Here is a 10,435-nt window from a genome sequence, read left to right as displayed (position 1 = left end):
TGCTCCTGGCAGGATGCTCCTGGCGGGATGCTCCCGGGCGCGCAGCCTCCCCCTCCACCGAAGGGGACTAAGGAGGACTTTAAAAGGACACCGATAATTTACCTGGTATGCTTTGCCGCTGGTCTATAGCAATATAAAAAAAAAACATAAAATAAAACTAAAGCAACACCAAGGAGAAGAAAGCAAAAGGAAGCAAGCAATGTGCGATGGAGATAAAACACTAGGTTCTTAGTTAAAATTTACTCGGGGCTTATCCTCCTAACCCCAGTGCCTTTAATAAGATTTGGTGTGGAAGGCATAAAGGTGCTGCAAGGCTTCACACGGGCTTCAGTGAGAGCTCAGGGAAGCCCAGGGCAACTTCGAAGGGCCAGAGCACAGCCTGTTCCTTACCTCCAGCTCCCGCAGGACAGGATGGTCCTCGATGCCAGGGAAAAGGACCCTCATGGCATAGGTCCGATAGTCGAGGTATGGGATCCCAGAGCGATCCAGGTCACTGGTTAATTCATTGATGTCCGTCTGCAGCTCTGCAAAAGCTATTCAGGGAGAACAGAACAAGGCAGAAACACGTGTGAGCTCCGGGAGCCGAGGCTGCCGGGCAGGGGCTTTGGGGAGGGCTGGCTGCCTGGGCCCGGCGGCAACCACCAACGGGCCAGCTCAGGAAACCGATCCGGAGGAGACCCTGCCGTGTGGCTCAGACAGACCCTCACCCCTGGAGACTGTCTCAGCAGCCAAGAGCACACGCTGCACCAAGCAGGTGCCGAGAACAAAAGATGCTTATTAATTTGTATGCAGTTCACACCTGTGTATACACACCTAAAACACTGTTAAAGGCTGCAGATAGAAATGAGGATCTATTTTCTTAACTTGGTATCTCCCATATTTTCCTTTCTTCTTTTTTTCCTCTTCTATCAACAGTTGTCCAAATAATCAAGTTTGATGCAGATCAAATCCAAGCAGAAGCTGCCTGCTGCAGGGGTCAGGAAGGAATTTATTCTTCCTCTCATACCACAATATCACCATGTTATACAGCTGTATGTGTGTCCTTGTGTTCATTCTCCAAAGTACGGGATGTTGGCTCAGTAAGGTCTCTGTACCCCACCTAGGGCTCTGCCCATACCAAAGCTGTGGTCTCTCCTGAATATATCTCATTTTCTGTCATGTGCTTTCAAGGCTATTGTTTTAAAATCAGCGGAACAAATCCAATGCAACTCTCTCTATATACAGAGATCACACTGTGAAATTTGCAGCTTTCTATGTATTTGTCTTTGATTCACTGAGCTCCCTTCCAGTTGGAAGGACACACAAAACAGCAGCAGCATCCCTCCCCAGAACAATTTTTGTCTCACCCCCCAGCTACAGAAAGGATTGCCCACCTCCACCTCCGCTGCCCTGCAGGGCGCCCAGGCTCAGCCACCTCCTTGCAAGGGCCAAGACTTCTCTGTGTTGAACTCTGCAAGCGGCAGGTCTAACTACTCCAAAGAACACACAAGGTTTGCCAGAAGCAAATGCTTGAGCAGCTTCTTCCTACCCCTCAGACCTGCTCCTGTTGCTCTGGGCTCACGTCTTATCGACTGGAGGAGGGACCGGACCAGTTTTCCAGCTCTACTGCCTTCCATTTGGGACACACGCTGTTTCTCGGGGGACCAAACCTTCTCCACTCCCTATCTCGCTCTGTGCCTCTTTAAAAGCTCTTTACTAAAAGGCCCTTAGACAAGGGGACATATTGTGCTGGGCACCCCGGGGCTCGCGCCGTCCTCGCAATGTGATCCAGGCATGTCGCTTAAGCAGGATCAAGCTCTAATCCTATTCCCTGCACATTAGGCAGCAGAGCCGTGTCTGCCGCTGCCACACTTGTCGCTGCCCACCCTCCCGCGGCGGGGCAGGCGTGCAAACCCCGTGGGGGCATGCACTCCGCTCCTTGCTGCAAAAATCGGGGGACCGGGGTGCTCTTGGGGGGGAAAGCTGGGGACCGGAGCACGGGGCTGCAGCAGACAGAGAGTGCCCAGTCCCGGGCAGTACTGACCCTCCTTGCACTCCAGGGCCACCCGGGACTCCAGATTGTCCATCTGCATCTGCAGCCTCTTGAGGGTCAGGTCATTCTCTCGGGACTTGCGCTTGTAGGCGATGAGGACGATGATGACGATGATGAGGAGTAGGCTGCCTCCAGCTGCGATGCTGACGATGGCCGGCAGGGTCAGGAGGCTGTCTGAGATGATGCTCACCGAACCAGGGGAGAAGATGATACCACCAACACGCACCTACGAAGCACAACGGAGGTCACCAGCAGCTTTAGGTAAGGGTGTCAGCCTGTCCCAAAGCCCCGTCCTTCCCGGCCAGGGCACGCACCACACGGGCCGTACAGACCCCTATGGAAGCACCGAACCACCAACCAAGAAAACAGCAACTCCGATTGCCTTCAAACACAGAGGGTGCAGCTTATGTGAACACAGAGAGGCTTCAAGTCATGATAAATGTGCCAGCCCTTCACTATCTGGGCTTTGTTCTTATTATCTGATGGCTCCATTTGACTTTCGTTTTATAAGCTTTCAAATCCCTTTTGTAAACACTGGACATTAGCAACCCAGTGATAATTTCACTGACAAGAAATGAGAGCAACGGGAAAGAGAGAACAGAGAAGGGAAGAGAAAGCCCCATGTGAAAGCTGCAGAGCAAACAGGCTGGAGGTTAATGCCGGGACAGGCTTTTCTTGGATGTGCCCTGACCACAGATGCAAGCAGCTCTCAGCCAGGTTGTGCTTCTGTGAACCACACTGTGATAATCTGAACATGTTTTGGATGCTGAACTTAAAGGGAAATAAATCACAATTACAATCTCATTTGGGCTCTACCCAAGCACTTCAGCAGCTGCGTGCTTGGTCTGCGAGCGGATCAGAGGAAGCAGCAATGCCCAAAACCAAAGCAGAGGAAGACACCGACTGTTATCCTGGACGAGGCCGTTGATGCAACCACTCCAGTGTTCAGATGTCCCTGGCTGCTTCTGCTTTGGGAAAAGGCAAAATCTTTCCAACCACTTAGTAGATCGGCTCTGGCTACAAGGACTGACAAAATCCCTGCAGGAGGGAGAACACAGCCACTGAAAATGGTCTCACCTACTGTAGGAAGAGCAAGCAGCACCAGAGAAAGGATGGTACCTGGTGCAGAAGGCACTGCCAGAAAGATTTGTTCCTTCTAGAAGGCTCTGACAGTAGTTGGTGAGTCTCAGGGAGGAAAGAAGTTTCTCCATGCTAATCCACATCAACATTTTAAGCTTCCAATTAGAAAGCCATGAAGATCTAAAATCCTACCGATCCTGAGAGAACAAGTTGCACTCAATATCTGAGCGAGTCAGGGAGCTGGAGGAAGAGGAGGAGGGATGGGAAGGAGGGAAGGAAGGGATGCTGACAGGAGTGTTTGGTCCCTCACCATCACTTTGTGCTGTCCGGTGAAATTTGGTGGCTCGCACAGCAGCTGGGTCTCGGAGACGGTCACGGCGCAGGGTGTTTCACCGATCAGCACCGTGTAGTTGAGCTTTGCTCCTCCAGGAGCGGGTGGGCACAGGTTTCTGCCCTAGGGACAAGGGGAGAGGGGACTGTACAAAGATGCAGCGCATTTCTCCACTTTTCATCTCTCTCCCAGCTTGTGCCAACAGGACTCCGTTCTAGTGTACCCAGTTCTCCAAAGGGGGTATAAAACTCCCCTCTCTGGGATTTTTTTTGCCTCTTCCCACGAGGTCAATAAGGGTCTCCTTACCTTGAGGATGATGGGTGACCCTGGCTTCTGCTCCAGCACCCCGCTCGGGCTCAGGAGTTCAAACGTCGGGTTGGGGTAGTAGATGAACTTGGTGTCGTTGTAGACCAGCAGGGACTGGACGTTGTTAAAGATAAACCCAAACTCGTCCGGCCGCTCGACGGCGTCCAGGCCAGGCCGGTACTCGGGGGTGAGGGGGGGTGCGAGGCAGGCCAGCGCCGTGGCGTTCACCACCTTGCAGACCTGCGGGGAAGGTGATGCTTTGAAAGACGGCAGAGAAAACTTTACCCTGACCCGGACAATGATGTTCTGATTCCTTAAATACTCCCTGGAAAGTCCAGCAGGTTCAAGTTTAGCTGGAAATATTTAATCCAGGCTTGATGCATTATAGCCATAGTTTGGGGGGAATTTGCTTCCTCTCTGGCCCGCACGAAGGCACCGGTGCAGAGACGGAGAGTGAGTTTCAGAACGAGCAGTGTTTCAAAGGAGCTACAGGCTTGCACAGCAGATCACTTAGCCCTTTTTCTTTATTTTTGCTTTTCTTTCCAGTTGCATCCTCTTTGGCAATGCTAGCTTTGAAACAGACCCATAGCGAATACCTGGTCCCTGCTACAAATTGGTGATTAGAGGCAATTCCTGAATGCCAGCGAGGAAGAGGAACGATCGCCTGACACTCATGGGCTGGAGGTAACACGAAGGTCATCTCCTGCCGGGCTGAGGACACCCACAGCTCCTCCAGCCCTGGGAGCAGGGAGCTGGCTAATTTATGAGACCTTTGCCTTGTAAAGCAGCAAGAGCCCAACTGTTTGGCCTCCCTCTGTAAGTGGAAAATTTAATTTCACTCAGTTTTGTGTCTTCAGAATTATTTTTGTAGCACTATAACTGCAACTGCTAACAACAAAATTAGATGTCTTTTTTAAAAAAAGCTCAGATGAAAAAGGTCTTCAGAGGGGAAGGGAGAAAGAGAATAGGAAAAGACTGCCAAGTGATTTGCCCTTTCCGAGATAATACAGATTCAGTCAGAAAGATCACTGCATAGAAATCATGTATTTCAGTTTTACTTGGTCAAAATAATTTCTGCGGGTCCTGGAGGTACAAATCTTATTTGTAGCATACAAGAACACTGCTTAGTTCCCATTTAGCTGAGGATTCATTTCAGTTTCTCACTCTTGGACTGAAAAAACACAGATAGGGGAAGGAGGTGGCATTCCAGATCAGCCTCAAACTCTGCTACCAACTCCTTGCTTTGGGAACCATCAGGGTGACAGGAGGGAGGAGGGGAAGGAGGCATAAAAATAACACCCAGCTTCACCAAAATACCCAAAGCCCCACGCCCAGCATCCTTTGCATGGCAAGGAGGGTGCAGGGAAGCAGCACCTGGCCTTACCACGGCAATCAAGCTGCAAAAATTGCCCAAAAGCTTCTTGTTCAGAAGCGATTCCCCTCTCTCCTTCCCTCCCTGGGCTGGTACAGGCTTGCTGGGCCCAGAGCTGCAGCAACAGGAGGTTTATTTATAGAGAGGCAGCTAGGGAGAGACTAGTTAAACATAGCAGCCTCATAGCTGGGAGGTCTCAGCGCCTGGCTCTGGGCTTTAACAGAAAGAGCAGGACTGAAATGGGAACTGTGGAGCAGCTGGGAATGATGGGGACAGCTACACTTGGACTTTCCAGCACCACGCACCTGTAGAGCTGAGCTAGGTACTGGAAATGGAAGGATGCTGAGGAGAGGAGAGCTCTCGGGGCTCAGAGGCTTGGACAAAAGGGGGAATTGTCAGGAGTGAAACAAGTTTATCTGACCCAAGACAGAATTTGAGGCGATGGAGATGACCTAGAATGCAGTCCTCCATTTCCAGCTTTGAAAACTCCTTAGCAGCTACTGTGTTGCTGAGGAAGTAATTTCCCATTTCTGTGTGTCGGAATCCTTCTTTCCAGGGTCCCCAGTTTGGGTCAGTCTAAGGAAATACCACAGAGCAGCTTTTGCCACAGCAAGTCTCTCCACGCAGAGAGCACCAGCACCAGCAACTGCAGGTGTGCATCTGGGCGGGGGGGACCCGCCGCGCAGCAGCACACGGGGATGCTCCCCGGCACAGCCCGGCGGCACCGCGCTGACGGCAGCTACTTACGTTGACAAACTCCTTGCCGTTGTACTTGACGCGGATCCTCGGCTCCTGGATCACGTCCAGGTTGGAGCCGGTGACGGTCAGAGGTGTGTGCCCGCTGCGGAGAACCAGGAGACACCTGATTAATGCATCTGGCAGGAGGGGCTGGGGCTGTGCAGAGAGCCTGTGCTTGACAATAAGGATGCTTGTTGATCTCAGAAAGATGTTTTCTGCAGACACTTCAGGCACCAGGCGACAGCGTGGATTAATACCCACCCCCGAGTCGCTGGGGAGTGGAGTCTCAAGTTAGCCAGATTTTCTACTCTCGGCTGCACCCTCTCCCACCTAACAGCACTGCAAGGCAGCAGGATGAGAAATGGGACCAAAGAAATCAACTGAGCTGAGACTAAATACCTAAGACAATAAATTAGTCACAGTGTTTAATGATTTACATGGTGAAGTTTTTAAGGAACACGATAAAGGGTACATGCAGTGAAGGAACTGATGTGCACTTGTATCTGGACTGCAGACGCAGCAAGAGGTCACATAGAGCGGGGAGGGACGAAGAGCACCCGCTGCCATCAGGGCCGGGGAGACACAACCCCCCAGGCTAGAGCACCCCCATTCTCCTACAGCCACTGCCCCTCAGCAAAGTCTTTCACTCTTGGCTTCCTCCTCCGTGTGCTAACGGGAGCAGCACAGCCCAGATTCACGCGAGCCTCCAGCACCTCTACGGCAGAGCCCAGCGGTTCCCTTTAGACCGCCTCTGTCGGCAGCCCCCCCCAGCCCATCTCACCCAAACCCAGACACGATCGTGAATTTGGCCTCAAAGCAAACATCTCGCAGAGCCTGCTGCGAGACACTTATTTCTTTCAAGGGCAATTTTAAAAAATAATTGGAATTTGAAATGAATAGCTGTGTTACAGCCTGTGTGAGCACAACCATTAAAGTAACACCGGGGATGAGTATGGCCCAGGGTTTTTAGCAGTGATGACATCACGGTGATGCGAGAGCGCTGGCCGCCCTGTTCCTAGCAGCGGATCTGGGATAAACAGTACATTTTGATTAGCGTCAGCTTTTTCCTTTCTTGGTGGTTGCTGGTTTTGTTTTATTCCAGGACTACAAGAAGGAGCCTTTAATGAGCAATTGTGCACTTCTTCAGCAGATGGAAGTGGTCTTGGCTTTATTTGTGCTCCCAGAATCTTGGTGCAATTGCCTCGGTAATCACAACTACTTTAGTAACTCTGGACCTGATTTTTGGTAAATGCAAACGCCGCAGATGCCCAGCCCTGACAAATCCAGGACGCTGGATGGGACGTGCATTTCCAAACAGAGCCTCTTTTGGCCTCACTGAGTGTGTGCTGAGAGAGAAGACCCCGACTAGGCGAGCTGGCTTCTCTCCCGCTGTCGAGGACCCGCTGTCAGAGCCCTGTGTTACCTGGCGATGCTCCACTCGGGTTCGATGTGCTGCACCTTTGGATCATCGATGTACTCAAACAGCAAGGTCCGCTCCAGCTGAGCCCGGTCGACGCTGACGGAGACATGAACGGCCCCCAGGCCGTGGGCTGATGGTGCCGACACGCAGACGATCTCGTTCATGGATCGCCTGTGCAAGAGAGAAGCCAGGGAAGCGTTAACGGGCAGTCGCAGCGTAGGGGCAGAAAACAACCCTTTGTCCCGGTGCTGCCCTGCAGCGGGGCAGCTCACCAAAGGGCTGAGCCGTCAGTCAGCCCCAGACTCTGATGCCTGTGAAGGAGATGAGCTCCGGAGACAGGCAGGAGGGCTTCACTGGCACGGGACGGAGGGACCGGAGCTCTGTGCGGGAGGGGACTCTGCCTGCTCATCAAGAGAGAAGCGCAGGCTCCCTGAAATTACTCTTTGTGCCAAACTGCAGCCTCCTGCATCCCTCTGTGAACCCGCTGCCTTCTGCTGGGCGTGTGAAAACAGATGGCTGCTTTTTAAATGGGATGCATAAGCTCACTCAAAAGCCAAATTCTTCCCCTCCCCACCCCACTGCACACACGGGCTCTTGTGAGCAGCATAATGGAGCCCGCGAAGCCCCCGCCTGGGAAGGGCGATGCCACCGTCACCGCTGCCTTCCAGCTTTGTCTGCCCATCAGAGCAGGGGTGACCTCGGCCTCGGTGCTGGCTGGCCGGACACAAGAGACCATCTGCTTCCATCAGAGCCCCGGAGAAGGTCGAGGCAGCAGGGTAGCAAGGCGCTGTCAAAGCACAAAGGCGCTGGTGGATGGATGGAGAAGGGGAATGAGATCCGAGCGGCACCGCACCTGCTGCTGGGACAGAGCTGCGAGGAACCGCACAGCTCTGCGGCGAGCTTAGACACTGTTCCTACAGAAAGTGCTGGAGTGACATCCCTGGAAGGCCAGTGGCCCTGCATGGCCACCCGTGGGTCATCCCCTCTGCGTCAAAGCACAAAGGCGCTGGTGGATGGATGGAGAAGGGGAATGAGATCCGAGCGGCACCGCACCTGCTGCTGGGACAGAGCTGCGAGGAACCGCACAGCTCTGCGGCGAGCTTAGACACTGTTCCTACAGAAAGTGCTGGAGTGACATCCCTGGAAGGCCAGTGGCCCTGCATGGCCACCCGTGGGTCATCCCCTCTGCCCAAACCTGCTCCGGGCTCACCGAAAAGGCCATGCCATTTCCCTGGCTCATACGGTTTTGGGTTCTCACAGGGGAGCGGGCAGGCATGTCTTCAGCACCTCGCTGACAGTTTGGCACTTAAATCAAAAACCGGCACTCTTGAACGCCCAGTCTTCACCACCCGCACCCTCCCCAGGGGCTGCGCAACTCACGGAGGTGCCTGAAGCCCTGAGGCTCAAGTGCAGCCGTGCCCGTGCTCTGCTTCCAGCGAAGCTCTGGTGTCCGTACCTGGGCAAGGGGATGCTGTGGGTCCCCTTTTCAGGGCCCTTACCCACTCCCCGCCCTCCCTAAGGAGCAGGGGGACAGCACTCAGAATTTCAGGGGGGTATCGAACAGTGGGTACCACAACGTCCCCAGCTCACACCTTGGCACGCCCATCCACCACAACTGAGGGAACAGAAACAACCTCCTAAAATATCCGAAACAAATGGGACGTGACTGTTTCTATTGATGCAATTGCATGCCTACCCCTTCCCGCTCTCCTCCTCCTCCCTCCCTCATCTTTTTCTCACTCTCCACCTAGGTTTAATTTCATCACGAGGGCATCCCGGTGGGAGGAGCGCGTTTCTCCACCTTCCTTGCTGATTCTTGGAGTGTTTCCCCGCATGCCGGTGCAGCTGAAGAGCTGCCTGCCGCCCTGCGCCGGCGCAGCCGCTCAGCCCCGCCGGACTGCACCGCGCCTGCTTGGCTCTGCCGTGAGATCCAGAGCGACGCATCGCTGCTGGCAGAGCTGCTCTCAGCTCCCTGTGATCAGTTAATTAGCTTTCTGTGCTATTATTATGTCGTCATGGTGAATCTACCCACTCCTCCGATCAGAGAGGGGAGAATGGGGGAAGCTGTAATTAGAGTGAATCTCATTAGAAACTGCTTCATCTAATCAGGCTCCCCCAGACCCTCCAGTACAATTGAAGTTCATTGCCTCAAAACAGTCCAAGCAAAACAAAGTACCCAGCGTGACCCCACATGAAGGATGGTGCCGTTCATACACCGCCGCTTGCTTTGTTTAAGTTTCTGCTTGCCAGCTGTAATTAGAACATACAGAGAATTCAAAACTCTCCCAGGTTTTGCAGGTCAGAATCTGCAGGTTGCCCGAATATAATCTTATATTTAAGGGATTGTATTACAGGGCTGATTCTGCTCTTGGGCCAGCTTGCAGGCTGCTTCTGCATTACCCATGCGCACGTGAGGAAGCAGTCTGACATCTTTGCTTCGGATACGGGAACAAATGTCGATGGATCGGTTACTGTGCTCAGCACTTGGAGAAGTGATCTGCACTTGGAAGACCTCAGCATGTCCAGGCCTCCTGAAGCGCCATTCTAGGATGGATGTAGAATAAGCACCGCTGATATCCCACCATGCTCCCACGTCTGAACGCCCACAGCTCCCATATCGGAGAACCTCTCAGTCTTCTAGATGAGAAATTCACCTCCAGGGGTCTTTACTTTCCCAGAAACGTCCTCGGTTCCTCCTGGGAAGCCTGAGCGAGGATCTGACAGGCAGAATCCCTTTGCACATCACACCGCTTTGCTTAGGTTCCCGCACAGGCTGTGCCCACGCTATGAAATGCATACTGCCAGCTGCTTCGGGGCACCTATGGACGTTTGGTACAGGGCACGGATGTGTATGTGATGCACACAGATGTATACTGCATGTATCTTTTTTTAACTAAGCCCCGAGAAAACCCATTAAACCCTGCAAATGTCAACTCTGTGTTTACACTGCTGGGTAAAAAGCAAATTTGCCATAGAAATCCCAGAGGAGATTGATGGCTCCGCAAGTTCCTCCGCAGAAGGTGTGTGCAGATCCTCGCCTTGCTCTGCCACGCAGAAGCCCACCCCTCGCTCACACCACTTCTAGGAGGCTGAGGTACCTGCAGCAGTGGCTGCAATAAAAGTAATGCAAGCTGTTGATCTGTGAAAGGAGAAACT

At 53.0% G+C, this 10,435-nt stretch overlaps 1 protein-coding gene across 1 annotated transcript in view; it reads right to left on the bottom strand.

The window, feature by feature from the left end:
* Positions 1 to 10,435, bottom strand: part of LOC104158999 (plexin-A2-like) — a 151,310-nt gene that overhangs the window by 20,394 nt on the left and 120,481 nt on the right. Inside the window, 6 exon segments of the mRNA XM_009696789.1 lie at positions 391 to 533; positions 2,024 to 2,258; positions 3,423 to 3,566; positions 3,750 to 3,989; positions 5,869 to 5,962; positions 7,283 to 7,450. Coding sequence (XP_009695091.1) covers positions 391 to 533; positions 2,024 to 2,258; positions 3,423 to 3,566; positions 3,750 to 3,989; positions 5,869 to 5,962; positions 7,283 to 7,450 — 1,024 coding nt within the window.

This window comes from Cariama cristata, unplaced genomic scaffold, assembly GCF_000690535.1.
Source record: "Cariama cristata isolate BGI_N322 unplaced genomic scaffold, ASM69053v1 scaffold2243, whole genome shotgun sequence".
Classification (NCBI taxonomy): Eukaryota; Metazoa; Chordata; class Aves; order Cariamiformes; family Cariamidae; genus Cariama; species Cariama cristata.
This window is presented reverse-complemented; position numbering and strand designations above follow the sequence as displayed.